Here is a 22,780-nt window from a genome sequence, read left to right as displayed (position 1 = left end):
GTGCTTTACTACTGAACATCTGCCACTCATGTGCCCCCAACACCATATCCAGTGTTCAGATTTACACAAACACACACCACCAAGACACACAGTCAAACAGACATGTTGGTGATGATGCATCAAAAGACTGAATAGTCTTTTGCATGCTTGTGGCAGCAAATCTACACAACTCACTGGCTACAGGCTTTCGGCTCACGCCTGCAAGCTTTACAAGCAGTTTGCAATGACTTTTCATGAAAGGGGAAGAACGCTTAAGCACTTTGTTAGTACATAGCTTAATGGAATGCTTTCACTGTACTAAGGTACAATTTTCACAGCTTAAGAATCTCTCAAGCATCAAAGTTAACATGACATAATGTACAGAACACTGTATAGAGATTCAGTCCATGCTCGCTGAACGGCTTTGAGCAAGTCTCTCTTTGCATGAATTGACGAGTTGTAAAAAATAAATGTAATCAATTAACATTAAAACAGGGTTTCACATACTTGATTTCAGCAGCCCTTACAACAGTCCTTGTAAGGGAAGACGGCTTCATCGCACCCATTTTGCAGACAGGAGGCTGAGCAAAATAGCGGCTTACCTAGTAGCCACCCAGAGAGTTTATGGCCAAGACTAGATTTGAACTGGTGACTTTCTGCTCATTTGTTACCACACTATGTGGACTCTAACCATTGCTCATGTACACAACGTCAAAATGCATTTATACCTCTAAGGCTATGAAGATAATTATCACTTGAACTCTGAACATCTACTGATAGAGACAAAATTGAACTGGGGACAGCTTACATAAAAAACAACGTATAACGAAAGCCAAAGACTGCCAAACAAGCCTTCAACTCTCAGAAACCGGAAGTATCCTCAGATACCACTGATGCTGTCCAATGATTAGGGTTGCTAGGTCCCTCTTGGCCACCAGTGGGAGGTTTTTGGGGTGGAGCCTGAGGAGGGTAGGGTTTGGGGAGGGAAGGGACTTCAATGCCATAGAGTCCAATTGCCAAAACGGCCATTTTCTCCAGGTGAACTAATCTCTATCCCAGGGGTGGGGAACCTTTTTTCAACCAAGGGCCATTTGGATATTTATAACATCATCCACAGGCCATACAAAATTATCAACTTAAAAATTAGCCGACTAAGCCCTAAGCAGGCAGCTGCCCCGGATGACCCCCACCCCCGGTGCAGGCAAGCAGGCAGGCATCCAACTGGTGGCGCACTCACCCACCTGGTGCCACAGGTTGGTCGCCAGTCTTAGATCCTTTTGAGCTAGAGATCTGCCAGGACCCTCGAAGGGCCAAACCAAATGATTTTGCGGGCCTTAAACGGCCCCCAGGCCTGACGTTCCCCACCCCTGCTCTATCCGCTGGAGATCAGTTGTAATAGCAGGAGATCCCCAGCTAGTACCTGGAGGTTGGCAGACCTACCAATGACACACCTTGGTCCCCAGTATGTCTCCCGTGTTCTTCAAACCTGAGTGACAATTGGAAATGCGCAACTTAGGGGGCAGTGGGAGTCAAAAGTCACAGAGCACCATTTACTATGGTCCTCCCAAAGGCCACAAAAAAGCATATAAGCTTTCAAGTTCTCCACAATGCATAGGGGGAGGGTAGTATTTCCGGCCTTTAAGGCTCTTCAGCTATCAACCCAGCTTCACTATACCTAACTGCTCCACAAACAGATCCACATGAACATCTGAAGCTGCTGCTAACTGGATCAGACACTGGGGCTCTTTTCACACATACCGAATAATGCATTTTTAATCCAGCTTCAATGCACCCCACAGCTGCATTTTACTGTGTGAAATGGCAAAAATCCACTTGCAAACAATCGTTAAAGCGCACTGAAAGTGCATTATTCAGTATGTGTGAAATTTCCCTTAGTCTAGCTAGGTCAGAGCTCTGACTGACAGCAGCTCGCCAGGGCCTCAGGTAGAGCGGCATTTCACATCCCCTATAAACATACAGTTTCAAATGGAGATAGTGAGGATTGAAGTCGACACCTTCAGCACCCTAAGCGGATGCTCTGCCCCCACCCCCCATCTTGCCCTGCCTGGCCTCAGTGTTGCACTTCACCCTCCTGGCTAGGAGATGCCAGAGACTGAACCTGGGGACCTCCTCCATGGCGGATGCCCTTCCCCCAGAGCCATGACTCCACCCGCGTACATACCCACTGCCCCCCACCATGAAGCACCCCCACCTCTCAGCTTCCTCCTCGCCACTCCTAACCCATTTCATCTCACCCTCTAATTTAATCTGGAGAACTGGGTTCAATTCCCCACTCCTCCACGTGAGTGGTGGACTCTAATCTGAGGAAGCAGGTTGGTTTCCCCACTCCTCCGCATGAAGTCTGTTGGGTGACCTTGGGCTAGTCACAGTTCTCTCTGAACTCTCTCAGTCCCACCTACCTCACAGGGTGTCTGCTGTGTGAAGGGGAGGGTGACTGGAAGCTGCTTTGAGCAAAAGGCAGGTTATAAAAACCAACTCTTAAACTTATCATAGAGTCATACAGGATATTCACAACTACCTCCCCCCCACACCCCCAGTGACCCTTGCTCTATGCCCAGAGAAAGGCAAAAACTCTCCACATGAGCAACGGGCGCTAATCTGGTGACTTGGGTTGGTTTCCCCACTCCTCCACATGAAGCCAGCTGGGTGACCTTGGGCTAGTCACAGCTCTCTCTCAACTCTCTCAGCCCCACCAACTTCACAGGGTGTCTGTTGTGGGGAGGGGAAGGCAATTGTAAACCAGCTTGATTCTTCCTTAAGTGGTAGAGAAAGTAGGCATATAAAATCCAACTCTTCTTCTTTATAAAGGTAAAGGTCCCCTGTGCAAGCACCGGGTCATTCCTGACACATGGGGTGACGACACATCCCGACGTTTCCAAGGCAGACTTGGTTTGCGGGGTGGTTTGCCAGTGCCTTCCCCAGTCATCTTCCCTTTACCCCCAGCGAGCTGGGTATTCATTTTACCGACCTCGGAAGGATGGAAGGCTGAGTCAACCTTGAGCCGACTTCCGTCGGGATCGAACTCAGGTCATGAGCAGAGCTTTTGACTGCAGTACTGCAGCTTAACACTCTGCGCCACAGGGCTCCTACTCTTCTTCTTTACCCTCACAGAAAGCCCATCAGCATGAGAGGGAGGGCATCTTGGCCATCTTCTGGGCATGGATCACTGGGATGTGTGTGCGGAGAGGTGTGAATGTCCTGCATTGTGCAGGGGGCTGGACTAGATGACCCTGGTGGTCCCTTCCAACTCTATGATACCATGATCCTCCACCCCCATCTTTGATCCTCCACCCTTTTCCATCATGAACACATGAAGCTGCCTTATACTGAATCAGACCCTTGGCCCATCGAAGTCAGTATTGTCTACTCAGACCGGCAGCGGCTCTCCAGGGTCTCAGGCGGAGGTCTTTCCCATCACCTACTCGCCTAGTCCCTTTAACTGGAGATGCCAGGGACTGAACCTGGGACCTTCTGCATGCCAAGCAGATGCTCTACCACTGAGCCACGGCCCCTCTCCGTGGCTCTCCAGGGTCTCAGGCAGGGGTCTTTCCCATCACCTACTCGCCTAGTCCCTTTAACTGGAGATGCCGGGGATGGAACCTGGGACCTTCTGCATGGTAGGCAGATGCTCTACCGCTGAGCCACAGCCCCTCATCACATTTTGGAAGCTAAGCAACGTTAGTCTTTTAAGGTTCTACTGGACTCTTGCTCTTTTCTGTTGATGAAATAGTGACACTTTTTAGGCAATTGAACACATGAAGCTGCCTTATACTAAATCAGACCCTTGGTCCATCGAAGTCAGTATTGACGGGCAGCGGCTCTCCAGGGTCTCAGGCAGAGGTCTTTCCCATCACCAACTCGCCTAGCTCCTTTAACTGGAGAGGCCGGGAATTGAACCTGGGACCTTCTGCATGCCAAGCTGATGCTCCATCACTGAGCCACGGCCCCTCTCCATGGCTCTCCAGGGTCTCAAGGTAGAGGTCTTTCACATCACCTGCTTCCCAGTCCCTTTAACTGGAGATGCCGGGGATTGAACCTGGGACCTTCTGCATGCCAAGCAGAGGCTCTACCACTGAGCCACAGCCCCTCCTCAGAACATGAGTAAAGCTATGGACACATGAAGCTGCCTTCTACTGAATAAGACCCTTGGCCATCAAAGTCAATATTGTCTATTCAGTCCGGTAGCGGCTCTCCAGGATCTCAGGCTGAGGTCTTTCCCATCACCTGCTTGCCTCGTCCCTTTAACTGGAGAGGCCGGGAATTGAACCTGGGACCTTCGGCATGCCAAGCAGATGCTCTATCGCTGAGCCACAGCCCCTCTCCATGGCTCTCCAGGGTCTCAGGCAGGGGTCTTTCACATCACCTCCTTGCCCAGTCCCTTTAACTGGAGAGGCCGGGGATTGAACCTGGGACCTTCTGCATGCCAAGCAGAGGCTCTACCACTGAGCCACAGCCCCTCCCCCCTTCACTGCCTGCCCCTCCAACCCCTCAGTCCTCCCCCCTCCAGAAAGCATTCGACACCCCCCCCACCTCCACCCCGGGTCTGGCCTCTCCCTCCCCCTTAGACACCCACCTACCCCTCCCCCCCTCAGGGGAAGGGGGGCACAGGGGTCTCCTCACCAGGTAGAGGGTCCCATAGATCCGGAGCGACTCTCCCAGCGCCCCCTGGGTGATGTTCAGGAAGGCCCTCCCGCAGTGAGGGTGCCAGGTGTGCCCGATCTCGTAGCAGCTGTGGGGGATGGATTTGCTCAGCGCCGCCATCTTTGCCCCGCCGCCGTCTGAGGGGAGCGGAGGGGGGGGGGCAGACGCCGAGAGAGAGAGAGAGAGCGCGCGAGGGATGAGGGAGAGCGCGCGCGCACGCGCCAGGCTGGCGGAAGGTCGCGCGAGGGAGGGGGCGGGGGGGAGAGAGAGAGAGAGAAGCCGGCCGCGGGGTTACTCCCGGCCAGCTCCGCCCCCTCCTCCCCTCCTCAACCCCGTCCCCCTATCGCCAGGCTTCGGCTCGCGCGAGGCGGCTCAGCCAATCCGGAGGCGGGTCCCCGCCGGCGCCGCGGGAGGGGGTGGAGGGAGCCCGGCTCGAGCGGCCCGCACGTGCGCCTTGGCCGCCCCTGGCTGCCCTCGGGGGTGGAGTGGAGGGGGGGGTGGGAGACGCCGAGGCCGTCGCTCGTGCGAAACCTCCCCCGCTTCCCTTAGGTAGGGTTGGGCGGTGTTGCTTTTCTCTTGCGTTATTGTTATTAATAACCTGGGCTGTTGCTCGTGCAAAACCGCCCTGGCCCCTTGCTTCCCATAGGTAGGGAAAGGTGGGTTGGACGGTGTTGCTTTTCTCTTGCATTATTATTATTATTAATAACCTGGGCTGTTGCTCGTGCAAAACCGCCCTGGCCCCTTGCTTCCCATAGGTAGGGAAAGGTGGGTTGGACGGTATTGCTTTTCTCTTGCATTGTTATTATTATTAATAACCTGGGCTGTTGCTCGTGCAAAACCTCCCCGCCCTCCCCCGCTTCCCGTAGGTAGGGAAAGGTGGGTCGGACGGTGTTGCTTTTCTCAATTCAATTCAAAAACCTTTATTGGCATAACAAATCTGTTGCTTTTCTCTTGCATTATTATTATTAACCTGGGCTGTTGCTCGTGCAAAACTGCCCTTGCTCCTTGCTTCCCATAGGTAGGGAAAGGTGGGTTGGACGGTGTTGCTTTTCTCTTGCATTATTATTAATAATAACCTGGGCTGTTGCTCGTGCAAAACGGCCCTGGCTCCTTGTTTCCCATAGGTAGGGAAAGGTGAGTTGGGGGGGTTGCTTTTCTCTTGCATTATTATTATTAATAACCTGGGCTGTTGCTCGTGCAAAACCACCCTGGCCCCTTGCTCCCCATAGGTAGGGAAAGGTGGGTTGGACGGTGTTGCTTTTCACTTGCATTATTATTATTAATAACCTGGGCTGTTGCTCGTGCAAAACCTCCCTGGCCCCTTGCTTCCCATAGGTAGGGAAAGGTGGGTTGGAGGGGTTGCGGTTTGTCTGTTGCATTATCATTATTATTAATTTTGTCCTTTTGGGCAACGTGGGCTGTCGCTCGTGCAAAACCTCCCCGCCTAGAAAGGTGGGTTGGAGGGGGTGTTCTTTGTCTATTGCATTAACATTATTATTATTAATTGTTGCCCTTGGGGCGACCTGGGCTGTCTCTTGTGCAAAACCTTTCTTCCCTCCTCCCCCCGCCCCTCCCCCCCCCGCTTTCCATAGGTAAGGAGGGTGCTGCTTTTCGATTGCATCATCATTACCATTATTATTATTATTAATTTTGTCCTTGGGGGCAACCTGGGCTGTCACTCATGCAAAACCTCCCTACCCTCCCGCCCCCTGCTTCCCATAGCAAAACCTACCATAAGAAAGGTGGGTTGGAGGGGGTGTTGTTTGTCTATCGCATTATCATTATTAATTAATTTTGCCCATAGGGGCCCCTGAGCTGTCGCTCATGCAAAACCTCCTCGCCCTCTCCCCTCCATTTCTTGTAGGTAGGGAAAGGTGGGTTAGATGGCTGTTGTTTGTCTATTGCATTAGCATTATTACTATTAATTAATTTTGCCTCTGGGGTCACCTGAGCTGTCGCTCATGCAAAATCTCCCCGCCCCCTTCTTCCCAAAGGTAGGGAAAGGTGGGTTAGGGGGCGTTGTTTGTCTATTGCATTTTCATTGTTATTATTTCATAGAATCATATAAATTGGAAGGGACCACCAGGGTCATTTAGTCCAACCCCCTGCACAATGCAGGAAATTCACAACTACCTCCCCCACACACCCCCAGTGACCCCTATTCCATCCCCAGAAGATGGCTAAGATGCCCTTAATTTTAATTTTCGCTGTGCTGTTTTCGTGAAGCACATTTTTAACTTTCTTTCTCCACAGCAGAGAGTGAAAGCCTTGATCGGTGCCCGCTTTTCCCAGTCTAATCTTCCTTTCTTCGGGATTGATTATCCATTCTGTTAGTGATACTAAAGAAGCTGCCTGATAATAGAGTTTAATGTTTGGCAGCGCAAGTCCACCACTGAGTACGGGGCAAGCAAGAACCCTAGTGGGTTATGCGTGGATGTAAGTAGGTCTATGTAAAGAGTATGCCTAAGGGACTAGGCAAAGCACGTGGTGCCAAAGGGGCTTATGCACGGCGGCGCAACCGACAAAAAGTGGCTTATACACGCATGCAAAGCATGCGTGGTGCAAGCAATGGAAATCAGCGTGGGTAATGCAGGCAGACTTACTTGAGGAAGGCAGGGTGCAAACTGCAACACCAGAGTATGTATTGTGTGCATGGGTGCCTGCAAAGCACCCACACTGCCCACGGCAGCATCTTTGCAGGGTAGTGATAACGAGGGAAGAAGTTGCCAGTTACAAACATTTGGCTCTTGCCCCGAACAGTCTGTTCTCCTCCCTCTGCCCACAGCATGGGGGTTTGGTAATCCTGTAGTATCTGTTAAGTACAGCGTGAGCTTCCCTCAACCTGCTAGATGCCTTTCTGTAGGCCTTCTTTTTTTTTAATGCTGCGTACCCAATTGCGGATTTTGCCCTGCACCTACTCTGGTTGTTTGCAGCGGCAACACTGTGCACAGGGTAATAGGAGTGGAACTAGGCAGCGGAGAGACAATGTAAAGACCGACCAATCTATGACCAAGCCCTTTAAGGAAAGGCTGAGGGAGTTGGGAATGTTCAGTCTGGAAAAGAGGAGGTTGAGGGGGAACATGATCGTGCTCTTTAAGTATTTGAAAGGCTGTCACCTAGAGGAGGGCAGGGAGCCGTTCCTGTTGGCAGCAGAGGATAGGACTCGCAATAATGGCTTTAAATTGTGGGCAGAAAGGTACCGGCTGGATGTTAGGAAAAAGCTTTTTACAGTAAGAGTTGTTCAACAGTGGAATTGGATACCTAGGGAGGTGGTGAGTTCCCCCTCACTGGCAGTCTGTAAGCAGAGGCTGGACAAGCACTTGTCAGGGATGCTCTAGGCTGATCCTGCATTGAGCAGGGGGCTGGACTAGATGGCCTCTATGGCCCCTTCCATCACTATGATTCTATTGTGACAGAAGGTTTCAGGAGCCTGAACCCCCTTTGCCAGATGCACGAGAGTGGCACAGATGAAAGCAAGGCCCAGTCAGGAAAGTAAATGGCCCCAGCGTGGCAGATATGGACCACTCCCAACTGCTGCCAAATTAATATACATAAACATGCATAAAACAGCAGTTCAGTGCCACCCAGTCTGAGGGAGTGGTGAGAATGTCAAATTACCATTTGGAAGGGCTGGACTCAAATCCCTACTGCAATTATTGAATGACCTTGGACTAGTCATTTTTGCTCTGCCTGACCTACCTCACAGGGTTGTTATGAGGATAAAATAGAAGAGGGGCAAACAGTGTGCACAGCCCCAAGCTTCTTGGAGGGAGAGTCAGATAAAAATGTACAGTGTTTACTCAAATGCAAGATAGGTTTTTCCCCCAAGTCTGCCATTAAAAGGGGGGGATCACCTTAAATCACAGTTAAGTTACAATTATGGCCAATAATTTTAAAAAACCCTTTTTGTGTATAACATTGTGGGGGGCCACCTCAGGGTCATGTTCCTTTTGAGTAAATGCAGTACTAAAAGAAACTTTTAAAAAAGAACATTTATATTCTGTAGTGAGTGAGCCAACTTGCTGAAGAGCCAGTGTGGTGTACTGGTTAGAGCAGGGTCCCCAGCGTGGTTCCCGTGGGCGCCATGGCACGTGCCAACACCTTTCCTGGCACCCACCAAGAGTTTTCAGGAAGTGGGGGGGGCTTTTGCTCAGCAAGGCTTCTGCTTGGCTGTGCAGATTTTTTAAGACATTGCTTTGACGGCAGCTGCCACCACAGCACAAGGATCTTCACTGTGACTGAAGGTAAGCTGTGGTTGCCGTTTTGTGACTGGCTTTGCCTCCTGTGGCAGCCGTTCTGTGGTTGGGCTCACCACACTGTGTCAGAATTCAGAAGGTGCCCGCAGGCTCAATAAGGTTGGGGACCCCTGGGTTAGAGTGTCAAATTAGGCCCTGAGAGATCCAGGTTCAAATCCAGCTTGCAGGATGACCTTGGGCCAATCACATCCTACCCTACCTTGCAGGGTTCTTGTGAGGATAAAATAGACGAGGGGAGAATGATGTAAGCCTCTTTGGGGTGCTGTTTCTAGGAAGGTTGGTGTTTTTTTACAAAAGAGCTTTTGTGATCATATGAATATGTTTGTATTGGATAAGTCTGGCTTACCCAATGATGTTTCCATTGGCCATTTATGGTGGCCAGTAAGAGCTTCTTTGCCACTTATTGTCCACGAGGTTCACTTAACATTTTAAACTGTAGATCCACTTCGAGTCCTGCAACCAGTGGGAAAGCCAGATAGAAATGTTATAAATAAACATTACAAAATGTTTCAAATCATACTGGCTATTTTGGTTTATTTCCCTAGTTATGCTGGGATTTTTTAGAGTTAACAGATACCCCAAGCCTTTGAGATCCAGCGGGGTGTAGTCATTAGAGTATCAGACTAGGATCTGGTTCAAATCCCCACTCTGCCATTCTTTTGTGAGTGTGGGCCAGTCGCACACTCTCAAGCTAACCTACCTCCCAATGTTGTTGTGAGTATAAAATGGAGGAGAGGAGAACATCGTTAACCACTTTGGCTCCCCAAAGGGAGAGAAAAGTGGGATATTAATAAAGGAAATAATTCAGAAATCGAATGCATTATGGACTTTGCACTGGGCAACTGACATTTTTGCCAGGGGTTGATTAGATAGTTTTGGTCAAGACAAACAAGAGCTTCACTGACATAGGAGCAAAAATGACCCTACGTACTTGCAAATATTGTTAAGAGGGGAAAGTGCAGTGCACTTTAATGCTTAGTTCTTGTATAGCAAAGGGTGAATGCCTTTCCTAAGTGCTTTAAAAAGTTTTTACAATACTTTAGCGAGTCTTACAAGAAAGTCAACACCCCCTCAGTGCAGAAGTGTACAGCGGAGAGGTCTGAGATATATATCGGTTCTTGTAGGTTATCTGGGCTGTGTGACCGTGGTCTTGGTATCTGAGATATATAGCTTGCACAAAGCTGTCTCGCAAATAAATAAAGCTCTTTGCAAAGCTAGCTCAGAATGCCCCAGGTTTTTTTTTTAAACCTGCTTCATTGTCTCACAGTGACTCGACTTTCCCGGGCTGGGGCCAATTCACACATGAAATCTGGCGAGTGTGAATGAGGCCAACACAGATCAAACACCAGGGGGACAGAGCTGTTGTGTTGCTTGCAACCCAATGCGTTCCAGCGGAGTTAGTTTACCCATTCGGCAATCCAAGCCATATACTTGCATGTGCAAAAGTGGTCCTTTGGGTACAGATTGCTATCCAGTACGAATAGAAGCATAGGTTGAGTCTAGGTTACTTTCGGACGGAGGCAAAGCATGCAGGGAATCCTTAAACAGAGAAATTCTGCCGCTGCTCTGAATTCCTTCCAAACTTCAGTGTTAAACGCTGAAGACCTTTCACATTATTGGAAAGCAGTTTCTTCGTGGCGTGACACCCTATATGTTATTCGTTCTGTTCCCTCCCCTTTAAAAGTATAATATGGTCTTAAAATACCCTCGTGTCTACTGATCTTTCAAGGTATGAGAATTAACTGGAGCCGTTCCCATTTTCCAGATGTCATTTTTCCAAAATAAATACGGGGTGAATTGTTATTCTCAGTAATATCCTGCAGTTTTGTAGAACGCTGGACTTTCTCCAACAATAAATGTGTATCCTTTCTTGCAAAGATATTGTGGAAGGAGGTGGAAGGGTGTGTTAGTTCATCATAACTCTTTCCACTTTTGAAAACTGGCAAAATGCTTTTCCTAAAAAATTACACAATTTCCCCAAAAATAATTGACTGTTAAGACCCACCAAAGGGTTTCTGAATGATGTATTTTATTCACAATCTCCCACCTTTTCCCACATAACAGAAGACCCTGCAACCAAAGAAGCTCTTATTTCAGGCTAAACAAGTACTTTCCCATGCAAATGCGCCCCTGACCTGTGGAACTCACTGCTACAAGAGGCTGCAAAATCCAAATGTCACAAAAAGAAAGGAATTGAGGCAGTATTCTGTGGAAAGTGTCAAGTTGCACCAGCCTTATAACAACCTCCACTGGGTTTTCAAGGCGAGAGATGAACAGAAGTGGTTGGCCATTGCCTGCCTCTGTGTAGCAACCCTGGACTTCCTTAGTGGTCCCCCAGACAAGTACCAACCAGAGCCAACGCTACTTAGCTTCCAAGGCCTGATGAGATCGGACCAGCCAGACCATCCAGGTCAGGGCATTTTAGGTATCATATGCTGACCCATATTCAGCACTTCCACCACCACCACCACACACACCACTCACCTTCGGGCATTGATTTGTTATCTCAGCATATTATTCCACTGGTGGAACTGGTCCATTCCCAGCTCTATGATTGGATGTCTATAACTTTAAGCAGGTGTTAATGTAACCCTAAACAGCTACACCCACCTAAATCTATTCACTTCAATTGATTTAGAAGGGCGTAACTCTGCTTAGGGCTGCATTGTATATATTCTTCTGGGACTTCTTTAGCTCCTTGCCAAAAAACAATCCAGTGCTTTCACGGTAGGGGAGCCAGCGTGGTGTAATGGTTAAGAGCGGTGGTTTGGAGCGGTGGACTCTGATCTAGAGAACCGGGTTTGATTCCCCACTTCTCCACATGAGTGGAGGAGGCTAATCTGGTGAACTGGGTTTGTTTCCCCACTCCTACACACAAAGCCAGCTGGGTGACCTTGGGCTAGTTCCACTCTCTCAGCCCCACCTACCTCACAGGGTGTCTGTAGTGGGGAAAGGAAGGTGATTGTAAGCCGGTTTGATTCTCCCTTAAGTGGTAGAGACAATTGGCATATTAAAAACCAACTCTTCTTCCTCTACTCCTGCTTCCCTGACAGAGGAAAGAACTCTAATTTCCAAAAGTTCCAAGAACAACTTCTCAAAACTTGGTAAGCATGGAATCCATTCTTTTATGATCCCTCAATTTCAGTCCTCACAGAGATGGGGGGAAAAACTATCTAGAAGTTAACCACATCACCCTGAAGATGAAAGCTCAGATGGAGTCAATGTTGTCGCCAGCGTGGGGTAGTGGTTAAGAGCGATGGACTCCAATCTGGAGAACCGGGTTCGATTCCCCACTCCTCCACACAAAGCCTGCTGGGCAACCTCGGGCCAGTCACAGTTCTCTCCAAACTCACTCAGCCCACACAGGGGCAAGCAATGGCAAACCACCTCCGAATGTCTCTTGCCTTGAAAACCCTACGGGGTCGCCATAAGTTGGTTGTGACTTGACAGCACACACACACGGAGTCCATATTACCCCCTCCCCTCCCAATCCTCATGCATAGAAAATTAGCATGTCAAGGGTAACTGTAGGCTTAGACCTCTTTTCTCTGGTATCTGCTTTTCTAAGTGCAGGCAATTTTAATAGACAAACATTCAAATGGGAGATTCCCCCACCGCTATCTGAAGTGATACTTCCCAGGAAGAAGTTTGTCATCTCAGGGAGAACTAGGCCTCTCTTATGGCTAATTAATACTTCGGGGTTTTTTTTGTGGAACAAAATTAGGCGTACAAATCCAAGCATCTCAGAGTTTGTATGTACAATTTTCCCAGGCTTCCAAAAAAAAAAAATACTCCTGAGAACTGTTTCTAGGGCCAAAGTAACTAAGGAACTTAGTATCTGGCAGTAATTCCACCATTCAGGACCTGAGATACGGCTTCCCATATTATTCTGGCTGCAAAGCTATCTCCCTGAAGAATCAAACATTCCTGTGAGAAACATGAAAACAAACATTAAAATTCACGTACACCCTCATTATTTACCATCCTCCTGGGTAGGCCTGCTAAATGTTTTGACAGTCCGCTGAGATAAGGAAAGCTGTATTCAAAAATAAGAGATTATTCGGAATTCGAATCTTCATCAGCATGAACAACAACAATATAACATTAGCAATGTTGCCTTGGTGGGAAATTAGTTTGCAGCACTTGGAAGACCGTGTAAGAAGTACGGATTGCTCCCCAAAAACATGTAGTAGCTAAGATTCTTGACTAAGTGATCACACCTGCATTTTGTACAGTGTCTGTTCAAAAATAAGAGTCCCAACAGCCAACACAATCCATGTATTATTATTAGGACCAACTCAATGACACATAACAGTGCAAGTTTTTCAGTTCACCAGCATGGTTCATCAAGACAGGAATTACTAAATTTAAAAAAGGGGGGGAAGCAGATTTTTCAGGTCATTATTTTAAAACCTTGTCATACCAGTACGTGATAGATCTTGTGGCAAGCAAAGAAGACTCATAACTCGAGCTGCTGCAGGGCAGGGGTCATAAAAGCAACAGGCCTGATAAAGAGTTCAGGTGAACCCAAAAGCTTGCACATTGTTATGTCTTATTGGCTTGGTTGAGGAACCAGTGTGGTGTAGTGATCACAGTGTCCGGCTAGGATCTGGGAGAACCAGGTTGGAATCCCCACTTGTGCTATGAAAGATTGCTGGGTGACCTTGGGCCAGTCACACACACTCTCAGCCTCACCTACCTCGCAGGGTTGTTGTGCGGATAAAATGGAGGAGAAGAGAATGACGGATGCCACCTTGGGTCTCCCGTTGGGGAGAATGGTGGGGTATAAATGAAGTAAATAAAACGTGTTGCATGAAATGTGTTCTTGGCTTTTTGGATAACACATAGGGACCCAGTCTTTCTCCCACCATCTTGTGTGGGTAGAAATAAGCAAGGATGAAAACACAGTGTGCAAGAGGTGGGATCACCAGGTCACGTCACTGTGGCCTAATAACCCTACAGAAAGTGGAGGAAGCAGCTTTGCATGAAACTAAATAGGCTTTAAGGCACCTCAGGAGGAAGTCAACAGACAACATTCCCACCTCCGGATGCCCCTAAGGGTATCCCAATGCTGACATGGGAAACAAAGACTTTAGTATTGTGCTAATCCAATGCGTTGGCCCCATCAAGATAATCCCTAAGAGACAGAGAAAAATAGAAGTCTCACGAACACATGAAGCTGCCTTATGCCAAATCAGAGCCTTGGCCCATCCATCATAGTCAGTTCTACTCAGACTGGTGGCAGCTCTCTAGGGTCTCAGGAAGAGGTCTTTCATATCACCAGCTGCCAGATCCTTTTAATTGGAGATTTAACCTGGGACCTTCTGCATGCAAAGCAGATGCTCTACCTCTGAGCCGCAGCCCTTCCCTGTAAGCTAAAGAACACCCCACCCCACCTTGGAGATGACCTGTTTTTTGTGACCTGCTTGAGGCATCTGGCGCTTTGAGAATCACTGATCTAGACTCTACCATAGTTTACAACTATGGAAAATAATACAGTGCCTGTCTTTTAGCTGCTTCATCAACTAATTCATTGGCGAAACAGGTGTTTGCTTAGGATCAAAACGTCAAAGTAAGTGATTTTAAGACAGAGAAGGAACACTAAGATTGTTACTTGAATAACAATGAACACTCCTTTGAAAAGGAAAGAGCATATTTTAAAAATAATGTTGATTTTGTCGCCTATTATATCGCGGCAGAAATGAGAGAGCATTAACAAAGAACTATGAAACCCTTCACTCACTGCCCCGTCGATTGATCAACTTACTAAAGGCAAAGCTAAACCAGAAATGAATCCACACTCCGCTGTCTTGAGGATCCAGATCGGGTGGGGAGTTTAACCCTTTCCTCCCAATGGCTGGTTGACAATTTAAATAGCCCTTCTGAAGGTGGAATCAGCCCCGTGGGTGAGGAGGAAACAGGTGCAGGCTTTTGAACCAGTCTTTTCCCACCCACAGTGCTAATTGTGGCTAGGAGGGGTATTTAAATCACAGATGAGGCATGATTAAATGCTTTATTCCCTAGTGACATGTCCTTGAACACCATTTAGTGATGGGAAATTCCATTAAGTCACAAGTGACTCATGGTGGCCCCGTAGGGTTTTCAAGGCAAGAGGTGGTTTGCCATTGCCTGCCTCTGTGTAGCAACCCTGGACTTCCTTGGAGGTCTCCCATCCAAGTACTAACCAGGCTGACGTTGCTTAGCTTCCAAAATGTGATGAGGGGCTGTGGCTCAGCGGTAGAGCATCTGCCTGCCATGCAGAAGGTCCCAGGTTCCATCCCTGGCATCTCCAGTTAAAGGGACTAGGCAAGTAGGTGATGTAAAAGACCTATTCCTGAGATCCTGGAGAGCCGCTGCCGGTCTGAGTAGACAATGCTGACTTTGATGGCGCAAGGGTCTGATTCAGTGTAAGGCAGCTTCGTGTGTTCATCAGGTTAGCCTGGGCCATCCAGGTCAGAGTGGGACGTTATTTAGCTCCAAAATGACATGGAAGATCCTAATCGCAGATCTGTCATTTTGTATCTAGATTGGAACTCATGGTGCAGTTGGCCTACCTGGAGATTAAAATTTAGAGCCATGCTCAGACAGGTAACAAAGTCTCAGAGAGCATCCACATGTCTGAAGGAGCCATCATGGATTCATCAACCCAGAATTTTCATAAACCTGAAGTCAGAGCCTTCATGGCCAAAAGAAGATTTGAACTCAAGTCTACCAGTACCTATATGCTGTCACTCTAGCTACTCTGGCTCCTGAGCGCCTACACTCCCCTCCCTCCTTTGACGTGATTCAGAAAATGAAGGTGATTTCCTGCAAGCCATAGTTTGTCAACCTTGGTTAGTTTAATCCAGATTTGAAATTTTTGCCGGTATGCGAGAAAATTGACCGCAGTTTGTCATTTCATTTATTTAGAAGTCACCTTTCCTAAGGAACATCGAAGAAGCAGAAACAGGGTTGTTTTTTATATGCCAACTTTCTCTGCCACTTAAGGGAGAATCAAACCGTCTTACAATCACCTTTCCTTCCCCTCCCCACAACAGACACCCTGTGAGGTAGGTGGGGCTGAGACAGCGTGACTAGCCCAAGGTCACCCAGCTGGTAGGAGTGGGGAAATAAATCCAGTTCACCAGATTAGCCTCCGCCACTCATGTGGGGGAATCAAACCCAGTTCACCAGATCAGACTCCACTGCTCCAAACCACCGCTCTCATCCACTATACCGCGCTGGCTCTCTAAGGATCAAGGCAGTGTTGCTCTAACCCTGCATCTCTATGGTGCAAGTCTTATTGAAGTGCCGTCGGCAAGAAGATCCACAGCTATGAAGTTCAACATCATATGAACTGAGAAGAGTAAAATCAAGACTGCTTTGGGAATGGACCCCCCTTGGATGCAATCAGCAAAATCCAGCATCTCTGTGGGGGCAAGCGTTCCTTGTGTCGTACACTTCACCACAAAAAGTATTCCACATTCAGTTGGAAGTGGGACCCTTGGCAGCAGGTGCTGCTCTGTAATAGCACATCGCTTAGCACAAGGCTCAGAGAAAACAGCAATAAACTTTCCCTGCTGCGCTCCAGGTGCTTCTGACCGCTCCAGTGATGCAGAGAGACCATAAAAACCTCAGCTGAACCAGCCGGTTACACTGGCTTAAAGGCGGCTTTGTTTTATTAAAACAACCCGAGTGAACCTGTGAATGTGAAGTGAGTCTTTTAAACCATTCTTTTCCACCAAGCAGCCAAGAAAAAATATATATGCACATTTGCATGTAATACCTAGTGGGAGCATAGTTTATATCCCCTCTAATGGAAAGACTCAAACATTTGAATGCTTCACATTCAAGCAGGTGCAATTCCATCCTGCTGGAAATCAGCCCGCCTTTTTTGTGCGAAGAATCGGTTCATTAAAGCCACATGAAGTTGGCATGTTTTACTGTCCTGCTCTTGTGCCTGTAAGAACAGTCAAGCGCACAAAAAGGTAAAAAGTGAAACTCCCCATGCACACACATAAACACACAGCTAGTGCAGTTCCTCAGTGGAACAGGCTTCCTCGGGAGGTGGTGAGTTCTCCTTCCATGGAGGTTTTTAAGAAGAGGCTAGATGGCCATCTGTCAGCAATGCTGATTCTATGACCTTAGGCAGATCATGAAAGGGAGGACATCTTGGGCATCTTCTGGGCATGGAGTAAGGGGTCACTGGGGGTGTGGGGGGGAGTAGTTTGGAATTTCCTGCATTGTGCAGGGGGTTGGCTAGATGACCCTGGTGGTCCCTTCCAATGTTATGATTCTACACACACGCATAAAACCCAGGGAAAGTTGATCTGCTCGTTCTCTCCATAGCAGGCTGTTTACAAGTTCAAAACAAAATGTGCTCATCAAAATTAGAGAAGGCCTGTGAAAAAAACAGCACAATTTTTTTTTGGGGGGGGGGAGGTTCCCCCCCCCTTTTTCTCCCTGTGGTCTTTTTGTTGGAAAAATTGGAAATTCGGGAGTACTGGAAAAAAAAAACCTCCTAAGAAATATTTTCATATTTAGAATGAGGGATATGCTTTTAAAGACAAGGTGGGCATGGTTGCAGGACTTTTAAAAATGTACGACTCGAGTGAAAATGTGCAGGGAGCGGGAGTTGTGTAGTTCTGAAAGAACGTGTGTTTTTTTCCCAGTTCACAAATGCAAGCTGCCTCCATTTGTTATCAAACTCCTGGTTCCCTGAGAATTTTCTCCTACTCTATGCACGCTTCTAAATGTTATGGAACGTGACTCTAATCAACAACTTTTGTGACTGTGCATACACACCAGGAAAATACACAGGTGTGCTGTAGCGGTGTGCAGTATGGATGCAAATGAAAAACTGCAAGCCACTGTGCAGTTTCAGGTTTTCCTTTTTTAAAAGCCCTGGAGAGTTCCACGTCTTCGGACTCCAGGCCCAGGGGAAGGTTGGAGGAATTTCCTGAAAATTTCAGAAAGCAACCAGGCAGCTTCTGCTTTCCAAGTATCTCTGGAGCCTCCAGTGTGGAGTTTAGTGGAGTGGGGGGTGTTGCTTCAGCAGTGATAATCAGAGGTTAGGGCCGCCAATCTCCAGGCGGTGGCTGGAGATCTCCTAGAATTTCAACTAGAAATTCTCCTAGAATTCCTAAAACTGGTCATCTTCAGGTGACAGAGACCAGTTCGCTTGGAGAAAGTGATTGCCTTGCAGGGTGGGCTTGTATTCAGAGGTTTACTGCCTCTGAATATGGAGGCTCCCTTTAGTTATCATGGCTAGTAACCACTGATGGACGTATCCTCCGAGAATCTGTCTAATCTCCTTTTAAAGCCATCTCTGCTAAAGGGCATCACTATATCTGCTGGCAGTGGGGAGGGGCCGTGGCTCAATGGTAGAGCATCTGCTTGGCATACGAGAAGATTCCAGGTTCAATCCTCAGCATCTCCAGTTAAAGGGACTAGTTGAGTAGGTGAGGTGAAAGACCTCTGCCTGAGACCCTGGAGAGCCACTGCCGGTCTGAGTAGATAATACTGATTTTTACCTGCCCAAACCTGTGACTCACCTTTAACACCCAATATGAACCAGGAGTATGGACCTAAAAATGGCTTACAGTGCATTGCTAAGGAGAGTTACTCCAGTCTGTGCCCCTTAAAATCACACTGAAGGAAATGCCTTAACAGTAAATAAAACTGTAACTATCAAACTCTTGTTTTTAGTTATTTAACCCATAATAAAAACAGATATGTAAATCCCTTCGTTATCCAGAGTCCCTTTCCCCTCCCATCCCCTCGCCTAGAAATCTTCCCTTGTTAAAGTTAAATAACATCCCAAAGGTTATCAGTTTACGCTTTTCGAAACTTCTAGACTCATTTAGCTGTCTGCCCAAACATGGCCTAACTTCACACAGTCTGTCAGAGTTCAGGTTATGGAAGCAAGCTGTTTGGGTGGAGGTCCAGGAGCGTAATTGAAGCGGTGGGCAATTTGCATGGGAATAATGTTCAATTTTTTAAAAAAGAAAAAAATTTGCGATCAAAGATCAAACATGGGAATTTGTTTTAAAAAAGCATAAGCAAAGCAACTGAAAGTTAATAGTGATATTATGTCTCCAACTAGCGTGCCATTTACAGACATATTCCAGCTGTTCCAAAAGAATGTTTTATTAATCATAATAGTCTCTTCCGAACAGAGGAGTATTCTGGGATATTTTTATGTGATCTCTCTTATTCCATATGAACACATGAAGCTGCCTTATACTGAATCAGACCCTTGGTCCATCAAAGTCAGTACTCAGACCAGCCGCGGCTTTCTAGGGTCTTTCACATCACATACTTGCCTGGTCCCTTTAACTGGAGATGCCGGGGATTGAACCTAGGACCTTCTGCATGCCAAGCAGATGCTCTACCACTGAGCCACAGCCCCTCCCTTGCTACCTGTCCTGTTCCTAAGGTTGCCAACTGTCTGGGGAAAAATAGAGGCTTAATGGGATGTTAGTTAGTAGGTGATGTTATTTACCTCCATACATGAAAAGCTAGACCAGACGTGAATGGGACATTTTTCTCCAGGCTTGTTGGCAACCCCGCCTCCTCCTGAACCTGTAACAGCTCGACACACACACAAATTAAGCAAAGTTAAGTGCATGTAGAGAAGGTATGGGGGAAACCTCCGGTACTTCAATGGTACATGCCTAGCTGTTGTGAAAGACACAGGATCAAGGCTAGTAAAAAGATATTGTAACCCTGTCTTTGTGAGGGAAGCCCACACTGGAATGCTTGCTATATTTCATTTCCCATTTTGCCCCTTTCTGACATGAAGTCATCTTTCTGTTCCTCCCACAGAGGTGAAGCATTTCTCCACAAAGGTGGAGCTATGTGATCTTAGGCCTCTATGACATCAGATTTAAATCAGGGAAATGATAGTGGTGATTATCAGCAAGCAACCATAAGCTTGGTTTACTCAGAGGTAAGCGCCATTAAATTTCAATCAGACTTGTTGCTAGCTCCCAACTGACCAGGAAAGAAAAATTGCCTGGAGTTCCAATGTTGCAAACAGAGCTCAAGTTGTAGAAATCAACGGGGGAAACTTTCCACTGCTAATGTTTGAAGATTACATGTTCTGTTCAAAGCAGTGAGGGGTACGGCTCAGCGGTAGAGCATTTGCTCAGCATGCAGAAGGCCCTGGGTTCGATCCCCGACATCTCCAGTTTAAAAGCATCAGGTAACAGGTGATGTGAAAGAGCTAGGGTTGCCAGGTCCCTCTTCGCTACCGGCGGGAGGTTTTTTGGGTGGATCCTGAAGAGGGCGGGGTTTGGAGAGGGGAGGGACTTCAATGCCATAGAGTCCAATGGCCAAAGTGGCCATTTTCTCCAGGTGAACTGATCTCTATTGGCTGGAGATTAGTTGTAATACCAGGAGATCTCCAGCTAGTACCTGGAAGTTAGCAAAGCCAAAACGAAAGCACCTCCGTGCCTATACCTAACCGGTTTGGAAATTAGCACGGGTAAAAGGTATACAAATACTCAGAGCCAATTAACAAAATACAAAAATTATTATTGAGTGCTAGACAAAAGAGACAATATGAAGTGAATACACTTAACAACTGTGACTAAGCAAAATACAATATGTACAAGGAATGAGTTATTTTCTGGGCAATAAAGTCCTCTTCTTAAAGATGATCCGTTTCAATGGTATGATTAATTTTCAGATATTAATCCAACAGGTATGGATCCACAGTTTTATAAGTCAAGACATAGGGGGACGGCCGTTTCACCTTGGTTTCTTCAGCCCCATATTATTTCATCCATACAAAGGTAATTTCACAGCCTAATCAAGTCCATAAAGGTTCAATCTTAAGCCACAGCAATGTCCACAAGTTCCCCTAAGGGATACTAACATGTGTTTTACCATGTTAGTATCCCTTAGGGGAACTTGTGGACATTGCTGTGGCTTAAGATTGAACCTTTATGGACTTGATTAGGCTGTGAAATTACCTTTGTATGGATGAAATAATATGGGGCTGAAGAAACCAAGGTGAAACGGCCGTCCCCCTATGTCTTGACTTATAAAACTGTGGATCCATACCTGTTGGATTAATATCTGAAAATTAATCATACCATTGAAACGGATCATCTTTAAGAAGAGGACTTTATTGCCCAGAAAATAACTCATTCCTTGTACATATTGTATTTTGCTTAGTCACAGTTGTTAAGTGTATTCACTTCATATTGTCTCTTTTGTCTAGCACTCAATAATAATTTTTGTATTTTGTTAATTGGCTCTGAGTATTTGTATACCTTTTACCCGTGCTAAGTACCTGGAAGTTGGCAACCCTAGAAAGAGCTCTACCTGAGACGCTGAAGAGCTGTTGCCAGTCTGCGTAGACAATCCTGACGTTCATAGTCCGAAAGTTTTGATTCAATATAAGGCAACTTCTTGTGTTTCAGGTTGCACAGGGGGCAACCCAAAAAACTGGCAACCTTAGACACGGCAAAGAAAGCCTTTTCGTAGTTTGGCGCCCGTGAATCTAAGCAGCAGATTCCAGCCTGGAACTCTTTCAGCTATGAGGAGGCAGGATTGCTACTCTCAGAATAGACATTGTCTCAGCGGGTTACTTTCATACTTGAAGGGCAATGACTTCTCCATCACGCTCCAGTTGATCCTGCCAGAAAGCATCTCCTGTGTGGGTCATTATCTGCATAGTAAAGGCATTAAATCATTTCCTCCCTCAAAGGCACACTTGATCAGTGGGCCTCAAGGTGGGAAGAGCTTCATTCCAACTGGCTTGAAATAATAATAATAATAATGATGTTATTCTGAAGATCATTCCTTGGGATGAAAAATCATGCAGATATTCCATTTAAAAAAATAAATCAGTTGGTTGGCAAATTGGAACACAGAACTCTTGGCCCAAACTCATGAAGAAGAAGAAAGCTACTGAAGGTAAGACCATATGAAATGTATAACCCGTGTTTTTAGTGCCTGTGTTTCCTTTTCTCTTTAGGAAAAAAGTTCTGTTCAGGATTGCCCCCTTTCTCCTGCTTCCAACGGTGGATGTCCCAAAGACACAGAGTCACTTCTCAAAACTTATTTCCACCTAGGGTTGTCAACTGCCAGGTAGTGCAGGAATTGCTGGAATTACTGAGATATAACGGACAACACACAAATGTGACAAAGTGTATCAAGTGTACAAATTAACATATACAAACACACAATATAATACAAAACTCTTTTAAAGTCCAAGGTACAAAATGCTAGTTTAAGAGCCAAGCATCAAGGAATTCTTCATATAGAAGTTGCTAGGAAGACGATCGTTTCTGTATTCTTCATCAGTTCCATTTAGTTCAGGTTTCTCTTATATGCACATAAGGTTATCCAATTTAAATACAGTCTCTTTCTCAAACTGCTAGGAGATCAAGCTGTGTATGGTCTTTCAAATTAAGGTTCCAATACAGGATACAACATTGTCAATACACAGCTTGTACAGGCAAATTCAACATTTCAACTGTTCCTTACCTGTGGTATCAGTGCAGTGGTGTTTATTTTGGTTGCTTAACTGCCAGGTAGTAGCAGGAGATCTGCTAATTCAACTGATCTCCAGCCGATAGAGATCAGTTCACCTGGAGAAAAATGGCCGCTTTGGCAATTGGACTCTATGGCATTGAAGTCCCACCCCGCCCTCTTCAGGCTCCGCACCCAAAATCTGCCGCCAGTTGCGAAGAGGGACCTGGTAACCCTATTTCCACCATAAGAAAAGCGCCAGCCCCTCCATTTCTGCTTGCCTGGCTGTTTTTTCAAGACAAAGGAGCACAGCTAGTAAAAGAGATGGCAACGCCAGGATGAGCCCAGGTGAAGGTGAACCTGATAGACACAATATTAAGGGGGGGTGAAGCTTTTCTTACTACTTCTCTCAGGACCAA

At 46.9% G+C, this 22,780-nt stretch overlaps 1 protein-coding gene and 2 non-coding genes across 3 annotated transcripts in view; 1 reads left to right on the top strand and 2 right to left on the bottom strand.

The window, feature by feature from the left end:
• The window catches only part of TMEM135 (transmembrane protein 135), a 200,758-nt gene extending 195,997 nt beyond the window's left edge, over window positions 1-4,761 (bottom strand). Inside the window, exon 1 of the mRNA XM_056858328.1 lies at window positions 4,621-4,761. Within this exon, the coding sequence (XP_056714306.1) occupies window positions 4,621-4,761 (141 nt within the window). The remainder of the gene's footprint in view (window positions 1-4,620) is intronic.
• Window positions 3,580-3,651, bottom strand: TRNAG-ACC (transfer RNA glycine (anticodon ACC)). The gene has a single exon. It is a non-coding gene; the product is annotated as a tRNA-Gly (tRNA).
• Window positions 4,762-15,117: 10,356 nt separating the features above from the next.
• TRNAG-GCC (transfer RNA glycine (anticodon GCC)) lies at window positions 15,118-15,189 on the top strand. Its single transcript has one exon. It is a non-coding gene; the product is annotated as a tRNA-Gly (tRNA).
• Window positions 15,190-22,780: the final 7,591 nt, after the last annotated feature.

The sequence above is a fragment of the Euleptes europaea genome, chromosome 12 (genome assembly GCF_029931775.1).
Source record: "Euleptes europaea isolate rEulEur1 chromosome 12, rEulEur1.hap1, whole genome shotgun sequence".
Taxonomy (NCBI): Eukaryota; Metazoa; Chordata; class Lepidosauria; order Squamata; family Sphaerodactylidae; genus Euleptes; species Euleptes europaea.
The sequence above is the reverse complement of the archived record's forward strand: the minus strand, read 5'-3'. Positions and strand labels throughout refer to the sequence as shown.